We start from the raw sequence: 22,634 nt of genomic DNA, 5'->3' as shown, positions 1-22,634 counted from the left end.
GTGACACTGTATGGCACTATGTGACACTGTATGGCGCTATGTGACACTGTGAGTACTGTATGGCATTATGTGAGTACTGTATGGCATTATCTGAGTACTGTATGGCACTATGAGACACATTTTTGCAGTGTGTAGTAGACCTTGATGTATTTTGTGCTCTTTGCTTCCCTGATTTGTGGATTGTTCCGCCACATACCTGTACCGTAATCACTCTACAAGCGCTGCAGTCACTACAGGGGATTGTACCTGGGCAGACAGGTCCAGGACTAATATCACTGATATCATCCTAATTATTAATGACTCCGCGCCCCTCCCCACACACACACACACAATACAATGCACCCCCATTACCCCTCTACACACACACACACACACACACACACACACACACACATACAATACAATGCACCCCCATTACCCCTCCCCACACATACATACAATACAATGCAGCCCCATTACACACACACACACACAATACAATGCACCCCTATTACCCCTACACACACACACACACACACGCACACACACACTACGATGCACCCCCCCATTACTCCTCTCCACACACACACACACACACACACACACACACACACACAATACAATGCACCCCCATTACCCCTCCCCACACACACATACAATACAATGCACCCCCATTACACACACACACACACACACACACTACAATGCACCCCCATTACACACACACAATACAATGCACCCCCCATTACTCCTCCCCCCGGCCCACACACAATACAATACACCCTCCATTACCCCCTCCCCAGACATAATACAATGCACCCCCCATCACCCCTTACACACAAATTACATTACCCCATCACTACACCCTCCTGCCTCCCCCCTCCCTCGGAATACAGTAACCACCCCTGCCTGTCACAGCAATGTTCCCCGTTTTGTGTTCTCAGCCCCTCCCTACTCATCCCCTCCCCACTCATCCCCATTAATTAAATCTGTATCTTCGGCTCCTCCATGGAGCGCTTACTGCTTCCTGATGTCTCCTGTGTGACGGCGCCCGCAGCACTGTGATGACGTCAGCAAGGTGCTGATCTCATCACGTTGCTGCACGTCGGGGGCGGGGCCCAGTCCCGGCGCGCTGTTCAAATGTATTTACGTCTGAAAGACGCAAATACATTTCAACATGAAGAAAGGAAGCTGCGGTCACCGGCACTGCCGCGCTCCTCAGCAGTGTGTGCATGCCGGACCGGCACAGCAGCACACAACAGGGCTGGCCCAGCACAGCGCTGCCTCCTGGTCCTGCTGCAGCCAGTGTGCCCAGCATGCACACACTGCAGAGGAGCGCGGCGGTGACTGCAGATACCGCGGCCCACTACAGGCACCAGCCCACTACAGGGACCGGCCCATCTGTTATTTGCCAGAATTGCCCTATGGTCAGTCCGGGCCTGGTGTACATATAGGCCATGGAGGGTGAGTGCATTACTTATTGTTTTCTTTGAAATGATTGTATCTGCTGATTACAGGGCTTTCTGTAGCTCTCCATAGGTAGTTCTTGGCTTTTGTACAACTTATCTGATAATGCTTTTCACTCCTCTGTCTGAAATCATGCAGGGAGCGCCTGGTCATGACTAGTTTATGGTGAGATTATGTTCTTTCCACTTCTGGATTATGGCCCCAACAGTGCTTACAGGAACCTTCAGTAGTTTAGAAACTAACCAATGCCATCAGTATGCTGTTGCAAGATCTTGAGTCACCTCAATGGTTTTACCCATCATGAGATGTTTCTTGTGTGCCACTTTGGTAATGAGACACCTTTATATAGGTCATAAGCTGATATTTTTCACCAAGTGGCAGGATTGCTTTCTAATTACTGATAGATTTCAACTGTTGTCATGACTTTCCATGACTTTATGCACCTCTCTTTATGTCTTCAATACATTTTCCCTGTGTACCTGTGCTCTCTATTTCACATCACTAGATTTATACACAGCTATGATTTGGTTTTTTTGCCTGTGTGGATTGGATGGGTTGTTACTGACATCTGATGATAAATTCATGTCAATAGCACCTTTTGAATTATATTTACTTAGAAAATTGGTGACGTGTTCAATACTTATTTCACCTGCTGTAGATAACACAGGATGCACTCACTATTCAGAAAAGGTAATGTGAAAGCTGATCGCATCTTATTTCCTGCAAACTGACCTCCTACATCATTAAATGGGTTATCAAAGACTTACCGTAATTGTTTTTTTTGTGTGTCTATTTGTATGTGACTAAACACTTATCGGCAGGTAGTTGTTAACTATCTGCATTTGCTGCCCTATGACGATATCTCCCGGTTCAGGGCGGTCACAGACCTTCCCTGGCATTAATTCTCTTACTTCCTACAATGTCACATAAACATAGCAGTTCCTTTTCTTGTGCTTTGCTCTTTCAGTGGGAAGTCACTGCCAATGTCATGTTGATTCAGACTCAGCTCAGCCTAAGGCCTGTTTCACACGTCAGTGAAAAACACAGACGTTCTTCACTGACGTGTTAAAAACGCATATACCCCTGTGGTCCGTGGGACATCAGTGATGCCAGAAAAAAACGGACATGTCTCCGTGCGGCAATCACGGACATGCGTGTACGCCGCATGGAGACATGGTTAGTGAAAAATCACTGATATGTGAACAGACCCATTGATTTTAATGGGTCGGCATATGTCCGTGATTCTGGTACATTTAAAAACTAGCACATACGTACCAGAATCACTGACATGTGAAAGAGGCCTAATGCAGTGGGGAAGCGCTACCAATTAACATGACATCGGCAATGACGCTCCATTGACAGAACATAGCAGAAGAGAAGGAACTGCTCTGTAGATGTACTTCAAAAGAAGTAGGAAAATTATGCTAGGAATGGTCCTGTAACACCCATACCGGCGTCCTGCACTCTCCCGCCCCCCCTCCAAGACGTCCTGCGGTGTCTGCCCTGCTCCCAGTCCATGCTGCTGTCTCACAGAGCCTGTGTACACTTCACAGGCTTCCTGGCTCAGCCCGAAGGGTGTGCACTCGGCCACGCCGCTTTTCTTAAAGGACCAGTGTACCCTAAGCCGGAAGTGCCTCTTATGTCAGCTGACAGGTTGCAGGTACTTAAGACACCTTTCCCCTATGGGAGGTGCCTGGGCAAGAAGTCAAATACGTTGCTATTTCTCAGCGCTGCTGCTGCTGTACTGTGCTATATGCTGCTGTTGATTTATGTTTGTGTATTAGTGTTCTACTACTGCTGCTACAAGCTGCCATAACGGACGCCATCCATGATATTCACTGCCACAAAGTATCGTCACCAGCTGCTGCTGCTCCATCCATCCACCCCGGCCGAAACCTCGACACCTGCTGCCGCTGTTACCCATCACCACAGACTATCGCTCCTGTACTACTGGGGCCAGCCGTCGCAGCACCAGTTTTCCCAAGTGGCACCCGCTCTTACACCTGCAGCGCAACACCCTCACCATTAGAGGCTCTAGTGAAACCAGGTGTGGTTCTGCAGTCAAGCCCCTCTGAGTTTTCTGTGTGCTGTGGCAGAGTGGGTCCGCTAAATCCCCTGCTTGCCCAGTGAGAATGACAGGTCGGTGACCACTTTGAACTGGGAGAGATCATCACAGAGCAGAGGAGGCAGGTAGTTAGCTACTACATGCCTATAAATGCTTAGCCCCATAGGAAAAAAGTATCCCCTTAAAGAGAATCTGTAACCATGTAAATTCTGTCCTTTTTCTCTTAAGCGGGCTTTACACGCTACAATTTATGTAACGATGTGTCGGCGGGGTCACATCGTAAGTGACGCACATCCGGCATCGTTAGTTACATTGTAGCGTGTGAAACCTCCGTGCGATTGAACGTTAAAACGTTGATCGCATACACGTCGTTCAATTACTAAAAATTGAACGTCAGGTTGTTCAATGTTCCCGAGGTAGCACACACCGCAGTGTGTGACACCCCGGGAACGATGAACATCTCCTTACCTGCGTCTCGCGGCTCCCGCCGGCTATGCGGAAGGAAGGAGGTGGGCGGGATGTTTACGTCCCGCTCATCTCCGCCCTTCCGCTTCTATTGGCCGGCTGCCGCGTGACGTCGCTGTGACGCCGAACGTCCCTCCCACTTCAGGAAGTGGATGTTCGCCGCCCACATCGAGGTCGAATGGAAGGGTAAGTACATGTGATGGGAAAGAATCGTTTGTGCGACACGGTCAACAAATTGAACGTGCCGCACATACGATGGGGGCGGGTCACATCGCATACGATATCGTATGCGAAATTATAAGGTGTAAAACAGCCTTTGCTTTGTTCTTGCTGTTCCGCTGAATATTCATTGTTTCTGTCATATGATGATTCTAGAGATATGGGTCTTTATAGTCAATACTAATTTTTGTGGTCTTTTCTGAGGAAGGGGGGTGACTCTAAAGGCCTCGTTACACGCTACGATTTATCTGACCATCTCAGTAGCGATGTGAAACACCCAGATCGTAGTTACGATTTGCCGAGATCGCACATAGGTCGTTTTGTAGCGGTCACACATACACATCTCACAAACGACGCTACATCGTTCAGCGATATATTGTTTGACCAAGGCAGTCGTGTGATGTTGTTCGTCGTTGGCAGGGTGTTAAACGTAGCAATATGTCTGCTGCGTTCCAAACAACGAACAATATTTTGAAACTGAACGACGTGTCAACGATCAACGATTTTCAACCTATTTGTGATCGTTCGGAGTCGCTCGTAGGTGTCGCACGCAACGACGTCGCTAACGATGACGGATGTGCGTCACGGAAACCGTGACCCCGCCGACATATCGTCAGATAAATCGTAGCGTGTAACGCCGCCTTTAGGATTATTTGGAGATATGTCTATATCCTCTGCATTATTACCCTGTGAGCACCACCTCTTTGGTAAAGACCATAAAAATGAGCACTAAACAAAAAGTTCCACATCTGTGAAACAATATTTTGGATTTAAAAATAAATAAAAAATGGCATACCGTAGTACGCAGCGAGAACAAAATAAGAGCACATTTTTTGCCACTTTTGATTTATTAACAAGTCCTCTTTAAGCTTGTGTGGAAAAGCCCGGCCAGTATCAGAAAATTAAATATTACAAATAAAATGTTTCATTATCTGGCTTTTCTTAGTTATTTATTGTTCTGCAAACCCAGAATTTTGGCTGGCCCAGCTGACGATCGAATGTTTCCCACAGAGATAAGCTGGAGCTCTTCTACTCTATAGGATGAGTGTTACATACCGTTCCCATCTGTGTCAGATCCTGCTCTATTTTTCCTGTCAAAATGCTGAAAACCTAAAAGAAAAACTATGATGGACCCCATTGTTAAGCGGGCTTTACACGCTACGATATATCTAACGAGATGTCGGCGGGGTCACGTCGTAAGTGACGCACATCCGGCCTCGTTAGTGATATCGTAGCGTGTGACAGTTATGAACGAGCAGAAATACTCACCTTCTCGCTCATCACTGACACGTCGCTCATTTTCTAAAAATTGCACGTCCTGTTGTTCATCGTACCGGGGGCAGCACACATCGTTCCGTGTGACACCCCGGGAACGATGAACTGCAGCTTACCTGCGTCCCGCTGCAATGCGGAAGGAAGGAGGTGGGCGGGATGTTACGTCCCGTTCATCTCCGCCCCTCCGCTACTATTGGCCGACCGTTGTGTGATGTCGCTGTGACGCCGAACGTCCCTCCCCCTTCAGGAAGAGGATGTTCGCCGCCCACAGCGAGGTCGTTCGGGAGGTAAGTATGTGTGACGGGGGTTAAAACATTGTGCGACACGGGCAACAAATTGCCCGTGCCGCACAAACGATGGGGGCGGGTGCAGTCGCACGACATATCGACACGTGTAAAGCAGACTTTAGTTAACAGGGTCTGGTGCAAATAGTATCCATGAAGCATTCAGCTGTGTGTCATGGTTTCCTTCATAAATGGAAATCCCAGTACAAGTATGAAATTTTTTTTAGAAGGGTTAATAAAGATTCACATTCGTCAAGTTCAAGGGGACTGTGACCAATTTTATCTCACAATGCAAAAAAATATCCATTGTGACTTCTCATAGTAATCAGAAAATTAAAGCAACACCGATGTGATCGGTAGATTGTCTATTCCAGGGACCGAAGAGTAACTTGTTCTTTAGAGAGACCCTTAAAGGGGTTATCCACTACTTTTACATTGATGGCTTATCTTTAGGATAGGTCATCAATGTCTGATCGGCCGGGGTCTGACACCAGGCACCCGCGCCAATCAACTGTTCTCGGTGCTGGCAGTGGCAGCAGGTGGCCGGAAATGCTCAGTTGCAGAGCTGCGTCGTCTCTGATAGCGGCCATGGCTAGGTACTGCACATGCGCCTCCTATTGATTTGAATGGGAGGCAGATGTGCAATATCCAGCTGTGGGCATTGTTAGTTGATGGGGCAGCTCCGGAACTAAGTATTTCCAGCCGCCTGTTGCTGCCACCGAGAAGAGCTAGTCAGCAGGGGTGCCGTGTGTTGGACTCCAGCGATCAGTTATTGATGATTTATCCTAAGGAAAGGCCTTCAATGTAAAAGCAGAAGACAATCTCTTTAAGCTGGTTTTAGAGATACTTATAGGCCATATAATGGTCACTGGGAAATAAAATATGCAAATAGCTTCTTCACTTAAGGAGAAACTTGTCCTCTTGACCTTCTTAAACTGTGTGTTGAAAGCCTCTAGCTAAGCTAACCAGTTTCTGTCACAGGGTGTGAGAGTATAACAGGGGTCGGGGCTCGTCAACTGGCCCTCAGGTTATGGGGCCCTAGCTGTTCCTGATCCCAGAGATCCGTCTAATGGTGAAGATGTCTGAGCCGCCTTCCTTGCCCTGCTCCTGGACAGCCCTGATCTAATACCTCCAATCCCTGGGGAGGGTCAGGACAGGAGTGGTTGAATCCACAGCTAAGGACAAATGGGAAAACCAAAACTATCACACATCTAGCACACATGGAGATATAATACAATACGAGATAAGGAGGAAATAAAGAGCAGGGCGGAAATAATCAGATGATTAGAGGGTTTCCACAACACAACAAGCGGCTCACAGTAAATCACTAGCAACTGAAACAAAACAGCACAGACCTCATTGGAAAAAGCTTTAGTCGGCATGGGAAGACAGATTCCTGCAGCTTAAAAAGGTGGCGAGTAACTGTGATAGGTCTGCCACAACATGTGATCCAAAAGGTGACCAGCAAGCTAGCAGAAATTAACTCCTGATAGCCCAATCAGTAATGAGCACACAGCTGGTTGACGCCAGAGCCTGCCTGTGCAACTCAAAATCACCAGAGAAAGCACAGAGTGGAGAATCAGAGTCTAGTCTGAACAGCGTCTGATGCAGCCATGACACTTGGCGACTTTAGAGCCAAACACAGTGTGACAGTTTTTTTACTTTACACTGATGAGGTGCAAGAAGCCGTTGGCTGCAAATGGAGACTCTGGTTTGGCTTTATATCCTAAGTCATGAAGCAAGGCTCTTGACGTTTAGGATTTTCTAATTCCAATAAGTGGCACTATATTTTTCTTTCCATTTGCAAACTGTTCTCGTGGACCAATAATTCCCCCTTACCCCCAAAAGAAAAAACATCGCCAAGTGTACACATCCATAGACTAATCTGTCGGATTGTGCTATCCATATAAAAAAAAAACCAGACAGCGCGATAACAACAAATGTGTGAGTGGGGTCTAATTTAAAGGCGATAATTGATTAAAAAGTAAATAAATCCCCTACGGCTCCTACGGTATTCTGAAACTTCCCACTGGTCTCTACATCCTAATCCTTACTTCATACATTGTAACAAGCAAGAAATGTCCTCTCAACCAATCACTGTTTGGGCAGGTCGCTGACGTGGCTAGTTTAGGCAGAGCGGACATTTCCTACAATTACCTGTGCCCCGAGATGGGTCCAGGAGGTAGAGACCAGAAGATAAGCGCCAGAGTAAGAGATCGGTGAGGTGAATTTGGCTTCTTTTATTTTCTATATTTTATTAATAAACAACCCCTTTAATTACAACTCTCTCCTTATCAATGATGCATTTAGGGCTTCAGTGACTGTGTTCTTAAGACAACTCTTCCTGTTCATGTACATTGGCAGCTCATTGATTGTTTATTCTAACAATCAGATTTTCGCTACTCTTTTTCTACTACAAAAAATATATACCATGTTTTTTGGATTATAAGATGCACTTTTCCTCCAAAAAATTTGTGAGGAAAATGAGGGGTGCGCCTTAAAATCCGAATGTAGCTTACCGGGAGGTGGAGAATGGGTGCTGTGCTGGCAGCCGTGCGAGCTGCGGTGGGGACTGCCTGTGCGGGTGGCTGGCTGCCTGTGTAGAGAGCTGTGTGGAATAGGGCAAAGCGGTGCGGCGGGTGTCCCAGATGCTCTGGCTTCAAATAATGGCACCCATTAGTTGGCGTGTGCGCAGATGGAGCACTCGGCGCACGCGCCGACTCCGGAAGCCATAACTTTGAAGCCTGCACTGCCGACAGAGCACCTGTGACACTCGCCGCTCCGCCCTGCTGCACGCAACCAGAACAGCCCCCACCGCAGCACCTGCAGCATCGTCCTGCTCCACCACTGCCCCTGCCTCTTGTGAGCCCACTCCACCACCTCTGCCGCCCCACCAGATAAGACACCACTGGAGTATAAGACGTACCCCCCTTTTTTTCTTACCTTTTTCATCTCTAAAATTGGGGTGCGTCTTATAATCCAGCGCGTCTTATAAAATGAAAAATATAGTAATTAAAGTAAAAACGTAATTGTCGGGGCACTCAGAAGTGCTATGATAAACCTAAAATGCCAAAGCTCAGGAACAGAAAGTGTTGACATAGGGACAAAGGCTGAGAAGAATATGGAACGGTTTACAACTCATTAAACCAGGAATACTCACTGCTCCTTTACAGTAGAGCCTCAGATGTCCCGATGGCGTCCGCACAATCACAGACATTCTTTTTCTGTTGCTGAAACAACCAAAAACGAATCTTTTAATAATTCCGTTGTGACAGAGATCTTAATAGCACATATACGGTACACTGCTTGCTGTCAGTGAGTGTAAATACTCTCTTTTACTTCCAGAAGTTGTAAATGTGTACAGACCTAACAATTCTCACAGCCAGAGCAATGTTCACAGATTTCGTATTTGCCTACACCAATTCATGTTTACAAAAGAATCACCAACAGAAATTGGAGTCCAAGTCTTAGGGGTACTTTGCACACTACGACATTGCAAGCCGATTGCTGCGATGCCGAGCGCGATAGTCCCCACCCCCGTCGCAGCTGCGATGTCTTGTGATAGCTGCCATAGCGAACATTATCGCTACGGCAGCTTCACATGCACTCACCTGCCCTGCGACGTCGCTCTGGCCGGCGAACCGCCTCCTTCCTAAGGGGGCGGGTCGTGCGGCGTCACAGCGATATCACACGGCCAATAGAAGCAGAGGGGTGGAGATGAGCGGGACGTAAACATCCCACCCACCTTCTTCCTTCCTCATTGCAGCCAGGACGCAGGTAAGGAGATGTTCCTCTCTCCTGCGGCTTCATACACAGCGATGTGTGCTGCCGCAGGAACGAGGAACAACATCGTAACATCGGTCATCCGAAATTATGGAAATGACTGACGCTACACCGATGATACGATTTCGACGCTTTTGCGCTCGCTAATCGTATCAAAAACGATTTACACACTCCGATGTTGACAGCGACGCCGGATGTGCGTCACTTTCGATTTGACCCCACCGACATCACACCTGCGATGTCGTAGTGTGCAATGTAACTTTTCCTTGGGTGCAGACTAAATTCTATCCGAAATTTTTCTAGTACATGTGAATGGGGTACAAGATATGGCATTTACACCAAATAACATCCATGATGTAAAAGGAATGTGTCAACAGAAGACTTTAAATATCCAGGTTCAGAGGCTCCACATTGATATCATGGGACCCTATAGCAGAAGTGCTAAACAGGCCCCATGATTTCTTTGTACGCCCTCTTTACATTAATATTCGGCGGGGTTACAGAAAAGCATATCCCACAACTTTACAGCCCTTACAAATTAATTTTGACCATACTGAAGTCTCTTAGTGTTCCCACACACAGTTACCCCTTTTATGGCCCCCATAAATTATGATGCCAACTAATGTGCCCCCCCATAGACAGTAAGATATCTCCACAGTGAATTCCTCCACAGCACCCTCCACACACACACAGACACACACACACACACAGTATGATGACCCTACAGTACCCGCCCCCGCAAAGTATGGTAGTCCACATTGACCCCAACACAGAATGATGGCCCCAACAAAGCCCTCCACACATTACGATGGCCTACACACAGCCCTCTACAGTATAGTGGCCTAATACAACCCTCCAAACAGTATAATGGCACCCCTCATAGCCCTCTAGACAGTATAATAGCTCCCACTCAAGACCCTTAACAGTGTAATTGGTCCCCACATAGTCATCCAAATAGTACGATGGCCTTCACATAGCCCACCTGTAATGCCCTTATCAGCGTCCCAGTTTTGTCCTGTCCCTCTCTCCTGGCGGGGATGCCGGTACTCTCACCTTCCCAGCTGCGCTGCTCCATCTCCAGTCCATGCTGCTGTCTCTCGGGGACTGCGCACACCACTCAGACCTCCTGGGAGAGTCCTTAGGGCGCGTGCGGACACTTCCCTTTTCTTAAAGGGCCAGTATGTCCTAACCCAAAAGTACCTCTCAGCTTATCTCTGAGAGGCATCAGGGATTTAAGGCACCCTCCCCTTACAGGAGGTGCTTGGGCAACATGGTCTATACGTTGCTAGTGCTCAGGTCCCTTGGTGCTGCTGCTGTTACTATGCTGGGTGCTGCTTAACTGTTTCGTATCTGCGTTCCAGTTCATGTCAAGTCTGCTGCTGCTGGAACTTTTCATACCGACTGCTGCTGCCACAACCATCCAAACCGGACACATCTACGATACCAGCCCTGCAGCTGCAATTATCCACACTGCTCGCTCCTATGATACTGAAACTATCTAGTCTGGCTACTGCTGCTAAGTCCATCCATCTCGGCCGAACTTGCTATACCAACTGCTGCTGATGGTCTTATTATCAGAAACTGTTGTGCCCATACTTGTGGAGCCAGCTGCCCATATACCATGATGTCATTGTCAGCTACCTACCAGTGTGCTACCCCATCTCCACCACCAAGTGAAGAATCGGTAGCCGTTCAGGTACGCTCCTCCATGTCAGTGATCGGTACACCTTGGTCCAGTGGTTCCACTAACCCCTTGCTTGACCAGCGAGCATTATACCTCCAAACAGTAAAATAATAGAATGGCCTCCACATTGTTCTCCAAATAGTATGATAATCAGGGAAATGACCTGCAAAGCCTTGGGAAGTGTTCTGTCACACCCTGAGAATTTAGGCCCCAATTCTTTAAGACTGTTGTTTTGCAAACCAGTATTAGGTTGTGTGCGCACTAGAAAATGGAATTTTCTTAAGAAAAATCCGCACCCTCTCGCAGAACACTGCACCCGCTTTTTTTTTTGCTGCAATTTGCCGTGTTTTTTCCCGCGAGTTGGTCACTGTGCTTTTTTACCATTATCTATGGCAAAAACCGCAGGTACCTGCAGAAAAGAAGTGACATGCTCATTAATTCCGCAAAGGAAATTCCGCGGGCATAAAAAAACGCAGTGTGCGCACAGCATTTTTTATACCCATAGGTTTTGCTGGGTATTGACTGCAGAAATGTTGGACACATTTTCTGCAGCAAATCTGCGGTAAAATCCGCAGCGTGCGCACATAGCCTTAAGGAGGGGCATGCACACAGGTGTGGATTGGCCCACGGGAGAACAGGAGAATCTTCCGGTGGGCCTCTTTGCAGTAGTACATCATTTACCCCTCAACATAATCAGTAGTTCTCACAATACTTTTTTCACAATATACAGACAAATGAAGCATCTCACCATTCATTTTACAAATTGGCCAGTATATTATATACAGTAGAAGCATAGGTAAATTTGTGAAAGTAATATTTGCACATAGTTGATCAGTGCACCCCCAAAGTCAATGTTACAGGAGAGCCCCTGTTGCCCCAATCTGACACTACATGCTGGAATAAGAGGAGCCAAATTGAGGAAGAGGTGCACGCGCTTCATAAATTCAGTGTATCGTATCAATGCCCCAGTGCGTGTATCCAGAAACGTTACTCCAGTCAATCAGAGACTGGAAAAATATATTTGGTATAAGAAACGCCTCCACTTTTGAAGAATATGACAGGCGGCCGTAGTCACGCCCTGACCCATATGTTCCCTAGTGTTGCTTATTTTGGTGGAGCTGCCTAAAACTAGCGAAAATGCAACATATTGCGAAATGTTTGCACAACATCAAATTGGGCAACAATTTAGCGTCTTTTCAAGGTGTTTTACAACAGTTTTCTGAATGGGGGGATTAAAGAGATATTCCCATTACTTTTTTAATAATGAAATATGTGTGTATGTTCAGGTGATGTAGTGTGAGTGCACACTCATCTACCGATGCTCTCTCTGGTCTCCAGCATTGTTCTTCTCCTTTTCTGTGTGACGTCACCGCTCTTCAGACTCTGCAGGTCGTACTGCGCTCTTCATGACCCGGAAGTGACTTTTACAATGTAAGTCTATGGTGCATTAGAAGAATGTTCCATAGCATTTCATTGTAAAAGACACTTCTGTCTCACACATAGAGCATTACGTGAATCAGAAAGTCGCAATCGTGGTGATGTTATTCAGAAGAGGAATGGAACTGAACTGGGCACCGCATACTGCAGCCGTAGGTGAGTATATTATTATTAATTATTATTATTATTATTATTATTATAGCGCCATTTATTCCATGGCGCTTTACAGTGAAAGAGGATATACGTACAACAATCATTAACAGTACAAAAAAGACTGGTATAGGAGGAGACAGGACCCTGCCCGCGAGGGCTCACAGTCTACAGGGAATGGGTGATGGTACAATAGGTGAGGACAGAGCTGGTTGCGCAGTGGTGTACTGGACTGAGGGTTATTGTAGATTGTAGGCTTGTTGGAAGAGATGGGTCTTGAGGTTCCTCTTGAAGCTTTCCACATATTGTATGTATATTAATACACTCAAATTATATTACAGGCATACAGCGAGTAAAATAAGTATTGAACACAGCACCAATTTTGTAAGTAAATATGTTTCTTATAGATGTCCATAAATTAAGTAATGTGTAATATTGAGAAATGTAACAGGAAAAAGTGTTGAACACATGAAGAAAGACAGGTGCAAAAAGCCATGGCAAGTCATGACGTCAGCTGAAATCAATCAGTAATTAGAGAGCAATACTGCCACTTTGTGAAAAATAATATCAGCTGGTTCCACTGATGGCCTTTAAAAATGTGTCACATTAAGAAGGTGACACACAACAAACATCTCATGATGGGTTAAACAAGTGAGCTGTCTCAAGACCTTTACAACCTTATTGTTGCAAAATATACTGATGGCATTGATTACATAAGAATTTCTAAACTACAGAAATTTCCAGTGTAGGGGAAATAATCCGGAAGTGGAAAGAACATGATTTCATCATACACTGGCCACGACCAGGTGCTCCTCGCAAGATTTTACACAGAAGAGTGAAAATAATTATCAGAAGAGTTGTCCAAGAGACAAGAACCACCTGCGGGGAGCTACAGAAAAACCTGGAATCAGCAGGTACAATCATTTCAAAGAAAACAAGTAATGCACTCAACCTCCATGGTCTATATGCACGTTCGCCACATAAGATTGCATTGCTGAGCAAAAAGCATTTTCAAGCATGTTTAAAGTTTGCTCAACATTAGACAAGTATGTGAAATACTTTGAGAATGTAGTCTGGTCAGATAAGACCACAATTGAACTCTTTGGATTCCATTATATACAGCATGTTTGGAGTCCAAAAAGCACTGCATAGCACTACAAAAACACCATACCAACAGTAAAGTTTGGAGGTGGGAACATCATGGTGTGGGGCTGTTTGTCTGCACTGGCAAACTTCCTCTAATTGAAGGAAGCATGAATGGACAAATGTACAGAGGCATTCATGATAAAAATCTGCTGCCATCTGTCAGGATAATGAAGATGAAAAGAAGGTGGATATTTCAGCAAGACAATTATCCCAAAAATTCAGCCAATGAAATTCTCAATTGGTTTCAGATAAAGAAAAAAAAGCTGCTAGAATGGCCCAGCTGATCACCTGACCTGAATCCCAAAGAAAACTCATGGAAGAAGGATCTAAAGCTCAGAGCTCCAAGAAGGAGCTCACAAGACCTTCAGAATTTCTAGAGTGGTTGTGTGGAAGAATGGGCCAAAATCACATATGAGAAATGCATGCGACTAGTATAGGGGGACGTCTTGAAGCTGTCATCACCAACAAAGGCTTTTGTACAAAATATTAAATAAATTTCATTAGGCATGTTCAATTCTTTTTCCCGGTGTTATTTCTCATTATTACACATCACTAAATTAATTCACACCTTTGATTTGATTTTTTTGCTTGTGTGGATTGGATGGGTTGTTACATTTTGGTCTACGGTCACACAAAAGTATAAGAAAAATCAGTCCGATTTTCATTCAGAAAAGTGGGACAATTTTTATTCTTAAGTGTCATCCGTGTAGAATCTTTTTTTTTACTGCACCAACTTTTAATAATTTACAGTTTCCTATGTTACGGAATTGTAACCATAAAAATTAGATGTGGTATCTGATTTTTTTTTTTCTTCGCACCCATAGACTTCTATGGGTTAGTCTCATCCAAAGTGAAATCACAATGTGCTGCAATTTTTTCACAGACATTCTGTCAGTCAAAAAAACCCATCTGCACTGCCCCATTAAATAACATGGGTCACTGTGCCATCTGATAAAAAAAAAATCGGATAGCACATGTCTGATTTTTACGGTCGTCTGAACAAGCCCTTACATTCACTGATACTTTGCTGCAAACCATAAGCACAGATGAACAATTTTACTGCTAATTATTAACTATTTGAGGGTTATCTAGCCAAGATAAAATGTTAAGGACAACTGTAAAACATATTAGACCTACACAGGTTTTCACCGTCTAAATGTAAAAAAAATGTTCCCATTCACTGTTAGCAAACAAACATCTTAGGCTGCTTTCACACATCCGGTTTTTGCCGTGCGGCACAATCCGGTAAAAATCGGAAAGAATGGATCCGGGGTGTGTTGCCGGCGGATCCGTTCTTTCCCCCATAGACTTGTATTAGCGGCGCATGGCCTTATGTTGCATCCGGCTTTTGCCTATTCTGGCGTAAATAGCTGATCCAGCGGCCGGATGGAACGCTGATTGCAGCGTTTTTTGTCTCTGGTGAAAAACCATATGGCGCCGGATTCGGCGCCGTGAGTTACAATCAAAGCCTATGGGCGCCGGATCCGTCATCATCCGGCATATGACGAAATCCAACGATGGATCCAGTTTTTTGAACTGCGCATGCTTAGTAGCACCACGGATCTGTCAAAAAACGGAAGGAACGCATGGAAAAACTGATGCAACGGATCAGTTTTTTCGCCGGATCAGTTGCATCAGTTTTTTTGCCGGATTGTGTCAGACGGCAAAAACGGATGTGTGAAAGCAGCCTAAAATGGAACCTGTATCTAGAAGCAAACAAAGAGATCTTTAGAAAAAGTATTTCTATAGATCCTTTATGATATGCTAATGAGCGCAGGGGACTAGTCACAAGGGCATTAGTTCCTGTCACTACCCACTCCTTTATGATATGCTAATGATCACAGGGGACTAGTCACAAGGGCGTTAGTTCCTGTTACTACCCACAGGGAGTGCTAAGATGCTATTCAAAGCCCATTGCCCAGCGTCATCAGTGGAGATGCACGTACCTGTGTTTGTTGTCACCGCATCAGATGCCGGGCAGTGCAAAGTGGTGGAAACATTAAATTGTAACTTTCAATTAGTCCCGATATATTATTCTGTGCGTGAGAAGATGATTGGAGGTAAAGTCAACTCAAAAAGATTTGAAAAAACATGCCCCCAAATAGTCCTTTGTGCCCGTGATGTCAGAGGTTCATAACCTGAGATGTTAGGTTGGGTTTGAGAGGCAGGATCATCGGGTCTTAGAAGGTTAAAATCAATAAATTCAGAAGTCGGTGCACTTCCGGTCACACAACCACTCTGAAGCCGGGACACATACAGCTGACTTCATAGTGTGCACTACCGGAAGTGCAGGAACTTCTGATCTTGTGCACTGCCCGGCATCTGATGTGGTGACAACAAATACAGGTACACGCATCATCACTGATAATGCTGGGCAATGGGCATTGAATAGCATGTTAGCACTCCCATTGTGGGTAGTAACAGGAAATAACGCCCTTGCGACTAGTCCCTGCGCTCATTAGCATATCATAAAGAATCTTTAGAAATACTTTTTCTAACGATCTCTTTATGTGTGTTACTATCGTATAGCCTGGGACAGTTAGGCAGGGATTAGCAATATGCACCCAGAACTGCTCGTGGTCCTGGGTGAATATTGGACCTGACCGGTTCCCTTTAAAAATGGTGGGAACTGAACAGTAAAGTTTATTAGAAAGTAGTAAAACTTTATTATATAAAACATGCAAAGAATTAGTATAAATAAATTCAGAGAAAAACAAACAAAAATAACACAATCATCTGATCAGATGAATTTATCGCCTTTAATCTTCTAAGACCCAATGTACCTGCCTCTCAAACCCAACCTAACATCTCAGGTTATTAACCTCTGACATCACGGCCACAAAGGACTATTTTGGGGGCATGTTTTTCCAAATCTTTTGGAGTTGACTTTGCCTCCAATCATCTACGTACCCACAGAGTAATATATCAGGACTAATTGAAAGTTACAATTTAATGTTTCCACCACTGGAGCAAATCGCCGTATTTTACTATACATGTTTCAGAGAGTCAAAGGGCACTTTAGCTAAAAAGGTCATTATTCACACATCTGACATAAATAGCCCATCGGGAAGGAAGGGCTATTATTTCATGTTTTACCATAAGAGAAGAAATGAACAGCATGGACTATACACAAATCACAGCAGTGAGTAACAAGATGACCTCCTCCTTTTACACAAATACACAATTTGGCTCCGGGAATAAGTATGGCTCATGACTTTTGTTTGGCAGGAGGACCTGGATGTGGGTTCCTCATTAGTAGCTTTCCTAGAAGACATTAAAGGGGATGGAAATGAGGTCTTCTGGTTCTGGAAGCCAGGCCTAGTCAGGGGATTAATGAGGACGTCTTGCAGTAAAGCCTTTACTCCCATCTTCATGTACAGTATTCTTGAATTTATATGCAACATGTTAAAAGTAAGGTCGCTACAAATTGCCGGTTCTCGCTAATGTCATGTGGCTGCGATTTTAAATGGTCATTGTCAACTTTGTATAAATCAATAGTACAAGCAACTATAGGAAACTTTGTAATAGATCTTTCTCCACTTATGAAACACTTCTTCCCCTCCCCCCTGCCTCCTGAAATAATCATTTACTAGGTCAAAACAAAATGGGCCGCCTTCTTACTGAGGGATCAGATTACAGCTGTGAATAAAAGTTTGTTGGATGTCATTAAAAAGTTTGCACTTTTTTCTTGTCCCTTAAACGGCTGTCAGCTGTACGATGGATTCACCAGTCATTGTCATGCACTGTCCGGATCTGCACTTGCAGATATCAGCAATGGCGTCGGACCCTGTTCACATTACAGAGTCAGACAGACAACCTGGTTTCTGTTAAATTGCTCAGCTCTGCCAGGCGTCGGCTGAGTTGGTTCCACTGCTCCCAGCGGTGCAGAACTTAATCCTTTTGGAGCAGTCAGGTTGCTGATTACCATCCACAACTGGTCTCTCCCTATTTAAGGCTGGGGAGTTTGTATGGAGATTGCCGAAGATAGCTTCTGCTCGTGCGCATGTAAAACTTCTGTGTCCTTGGCGATCCTCTTTTTGGTGATCTGTGATCTGCTGCTTTAGTGGTGTGGAAGTGTTTAACTTCTGTCCTTTTTCGTCCTGTGCCTTTATTGTCTTCCCCTTATGGTTGCTTATAGAGTGAGTGAGCTATTCTACCCATGTCTGTCTTTTGAGAGGGGGGGTTATTTCAGGTTGTCCTGCCCTCCCAGAGTTGAGTGGTAGGGGGAGTTAGGTCAGGGTCTGGTGAGGAGACAGGCCCAGACCTCACTACCTTTAAGTGTACCTCTGGGATAAGGGTCAGCACAGGGATCCCAGACTGAGGGTCAGTTCAGGTCCCCCCCTGCAGTCCAGCCGACCCATGACAGTCATTCGTTCAGCAGCCATCTCAGCTGGCTCTCTCATACACAAGAGCACTTGTTTGGCCAAGTGCTCCTGTGTCCCCTATAAGATTGCCGTCTCTGGGAGACAAACGATCGTCAGCCTGAAATCTGACATATTCAACTGATATTTCCTACCAATAATAAATTGTGCGGGAATCAAATAGACATAAAGGCTAGAATCACACAACCATATATTTGGTCCAAATACGGTCAGACAATACATGAGATCACACTGCGACCAATGTTATTCTAAGGGGCTGTGCACATATCCAACTGTTTCTATGGACTGTGGCAGATATCCAGGATCGGCAGGACTAACCGGACTTTAAAAAAAAAAAAAAAAATCGTCTCCGGCCCGGAATTGATCCCGGATATCTGGCCAAACGACGGTCCCCATACTAGTCTATGGGGGGCAGAATCTGGAGCTTAAAAGTGGTGGTAGAAGGGATAGGGGGGTTAGAGAAAGCGCGCTATACTTAGAGTCTCCAGCGCGGATGTAACTGCTTCTAGGTCGCTCACTCTACTTCCGGGGGCCACTCATTATTGCTCATCTCTTGGCAAAAAAAACAGCGGTTTTCTGCCAGGAAATGCAGATGAGTTCACAGAGTTTAATGAGGTCACCTGAGTTTAATGAGATCACCTGAGTTTAATGAGATCACCTGAGTTTAATGAGGTCACCTGAGTTTAATGAGATCACCTGAGTTTAATGAGATCACCTGAGTTTTATGAGGTCACCTGAATTTAAGTGTATACTCGGGTGAATAAATAGGACCCCACCCAGATCTTCTTGCAGATTCAAAGCTTGACATTTGTATTGTACTAGGACTTATACCTCCATACCCTAAAGTGGGCTTTACACGCTGCAACATCGCTAGCTATGTCGCGAGCGATAGCACCCGCCCACATCTGTGGCGCATCACGGGGTGATCGCTGCCGGAGCGAACAATATCGCTACAGCAGCGTCACGCGCAATTACCTGTTCACCGACGTCGCTGTGGACGCCGAACAATCTCACCTTTAAGGGGGCGGTTCGTGCGGCGTCACTAAGCGGCCGCCCAATAGAAGCGGAGGGGCGTAGATGAGCGGGCGGAACAGCCCGCCCACCTCCTTTATTCCTCATTGCCGGCGGCTGCAGGTACGATGTTCCTCGTTCCTGCGGTGTCATACATAGCGACGTGTGCTGCCGCAGGAACGACAAACAACCTGCGTTCCAAACGAGGAACAATTTTTTAAAAATGAACGACGTGTACACGACGAACGATTTGTCACCTTCGATCGTTACTGATTGCAAAAAGATGTCACACACAACGACATCGCTAACGACGCCGGATGTGTGTCACCAACACCATGACCCCGACAATATCTTGTTAGTGATATCGTTGTGTGTAAATGGGTCTTTAGTCCTGAAAAGTGTAAGATTAGCATAAGATTACATTTATTTATTATTTAATATACCTTTAAAACACTTTGAAACTAATATTTCCAAGACAAGAATGAAGGAAATTCCTGGAAATAGAATCTATTTTGTATTTATACGTTCCTCTCAATCATTCACCCACCAACAAAGGATCCTGCCGCAACTGAGCAAATTCACACTATTAAAAGTGGCTGTGATACATCAAAATTTAAAAAAAATAGGAAAGAATAATTTACCCAAGAACTTAAGAATAATCAGTTCATTATTTCCCTCCTTGAAGTTTATTATCCTTGAACATTAGATGTGTAAAAGATACTCTGCGTTCTCTTTCATTTGCTGGAGATATTTTCCTTGTGGTAAGAGGGGTAATGCGAACCAATACACAGTTCCCTTCTCAATGATCAAATAATGATTTAATAATATACATTTGTGAACGAAATATCGATCGAACTAACAGATAGACCGAGCGAAAAGATAAACACACTGCATGTGGGGAAAATATAATGAAATGACTGATAAGCGCTGGGTAAAGTTACCTTGAGAATTCCAGAACATTGAGAAGTTCATAGCTCTGTTCCGTCCCCATCTAGGAAAAGAAAAATCGAAAACTTAACTTTTTTTTCTCCAAAAGACATACCGTAATTGTGGCAACATTGCCACCTGGTGGACAAATGAAGCAATTACACAATATTTATAAAGGTTCCCCATCAATATTAAGATCTGGTGCCCATCAATGTGATCTGTCCAAAAACAGAAGATTTATTTTTCTTTACTGCAGACAGTGTCATTGAGATCAGGATTTGTGATCCCAATTAATAAAATGTGTAAAAAATAAAATATATCTTTGTACCTTTAAAAGGTATCAACCACTGAGGACTCTCAGTTCTTTTAAACAATTTTTTAAAAAATAAAAAGCATGGATGGGCTGCTTTAGTTGTTGCTGACCATGTCTGCAAAAGAGAGGGGATGACTGTGGTCATTAGGAATTTGAATAAAACTACAGCAAGGGTTAATAATGTAAAAAAAAAGCAAAAAAATAAAAAAAAAGTATTGCTGAGGGCCTTGCAGTGACTCTGGTCTGAAAAAGATCCCAGTCTAGTGTGTATAAGGATTTAAAGGGAACCTGTCACCAGATTTGGCCCCTATAAGCTGCGGTCACCACCAGGGACCTCTTATATACAGTGGCACGCTCACTCATCACTTGTCTTATTGATTCTTACATAGTTCTAGAAAGCTGAGATGTTGGTACTGGTTTAAAGGGAACCTATCACCAGATTTGGGGCCTATAAGCTACAGCCACCACCTCTGGGCTCTTATATACAGCATTCTAACATGCTGTATATAAGAGCCCAGGCCGCTGTGTAGAACGTAAAAATGACTTTATAATAGTCACCTAAACGGTCGGTTCGGTGCAGAATGGTCAGATGGGTGTCTCCGTTCTCTGGGTGCGGCACCTCCTCTTTCGGTCATCTTTGTTCTCCTTCTTCTGAAGCCGGGGTGCATCACGCGTCCTACGTCATCCACACTGGCCGGCATTGAGGTCCCGTGCAGGTGCACTACAATACTTTGATCTGCCCTTCTCAAGGCAGATCAAAGTGCGCCTGCGCAGGACCTCTGCGCTGGCCTGTGTGAATGACGTACTACGCGTCATGCACCCCGGCTTCAGAAGAAGGAGGACAAAGATGGCCGAAAGAGGAGGCGCCGCAACCGGAGAACGGAGACACTCATCCGACCAGTCTGCACCGCACTGACCATTAGGTGAGTATTATAAATTCATTTTTATGTTCTACAGAGCAGCCTGGGCTCTTATATACAGTATTCTGGAATGCTATATATAAGAGCCCAGTGGTTGTGGCCGGAGTTTATAGTCACCAAATCTGGTGACAGGTTCCCTTTAAACCACTACCAACATCTCAGCTTTCTAGAACTATGTAAGAATCAATAAGACAAGTGATGAGTGAGCGTGCTCAAAACTGCTCGGTACTCGGCATCAAGATGCTCGGGCACGCTCTTTACTCGGCCGAGTATCGTGGGTGCTCAAGCGCCATGCTTGAGTCCCTGCCTCACATGTTTTGTGGCTGTTAGACAGCCAATCAACAAGCGGGGATTGCCTGCCATACACGGTAATGCTGCAGCCATGTTGGCTACTGGCATTACTGTGATTGGCCGGCCGCATCACATCATCAGGTCTGATATGAGACTGGAGGCGCTATGCTCAGCACACTGCCCTCTGAAGCAGTTCAGGGAGAGTTGATATAGGACGGACAGATTACATTAGAGCAGGCTTTAAGGCTATGTGCGCACGTGTGCGTAAGTCATGCACTTACGCTGCGCTTTGTAGCGCAGCGTAACTGCATGCGTCCCCTGCACAATCTATGGAGATTGTGCAGGGGCCGTGCGCATGTGGCGTCTTAGAGCGCAGCGCTTCGGCTGCTGCCCGAAGCGTGCGTTCTAAGAAGTGACATGTCACTTCTTCCGTGCGCTTTGCCTGCAGCCCCCGCTCTGTCTATGGCAGGAGCTGCAGGCAGAGCGCACGTTCTCTGCCGGCACCATGCGCTTCAGAACGGAGCTTTTCAGCTGCGCTCTGAAGCGCACCTTTTAGGTGCGGTGCAGAGCGCACACGTGCGCACATAGCCTTATTGCTATTGCAGTATATTGTATATTGTACACTTGCTGATCTGATCTTATGTTTATACAAGCAACTTTCCCCTAACATTGGGGTTGCTTGAAATGAGCACTTAACCCCTTCACTGCCCTGCGATTTTCTGTTTTTAATTTACCTCTTTTCCGCCTCTTCCTCCAAGAACCATAACTCTTTTTATTTTTCAATATAGCTGTATAAGGGCTTGTTTTTGGAGTTGTACTTTTGAATAAAAACCATT

General features: G+C 45.3%; 1 protein-coding gene across 1 annotated transcript in view; it reads right to left on the bottom strand.

Annotated features, from left to right (window-relative positions):
- The window catches only part of ATP8A2 (ATPase phospholipid transporting 8A2), a 1,156,459-nt gene that overhangs the window by 771,457 nt on the left and 362,368 nt on the right, over window positions 1-22,634 (bottom strand). Inside the window, exons 19-20 of the mRNA XM_075337374.1 lie at window positions 20,289-20,338; window positions 8,915-8,984 (exon numbers count right to left, since the gene is read on the bottom strand). Of these exons, the coding sequence (XP_075193489.1) occupies window positions 8,915-8,984; window positions 20,289-20,338 (120 nt within the window). The remainder of the gene's footprint in view (window positions 1-8,914; window positions 8,985-20,288; window positions 20,339-22,634) is intronic.

This window comes from Anomaloglossus baeobatrachus, chromosome 2 (assembly GCF_048569485.1).
Source record: "Anomaloglossus baeobatrachus isolate aAnoBae1 chromosome 2, aAnoBae1.hap1, whole genome shotgun sequence".
NCBI classification, from domain to species: domain Eukaryota; kingdom Metazoa; phylum Chordata; class Amphibia; order Anura; family Aromobatidae; genus Anomaloglossus; species Anomaloglossus baeobatrachus.
The sequence above is the reverse complement of the archived record's forward strand: the minus strand, read 5'-3'. Positions and strand labels throughout refer to the sequence as shown.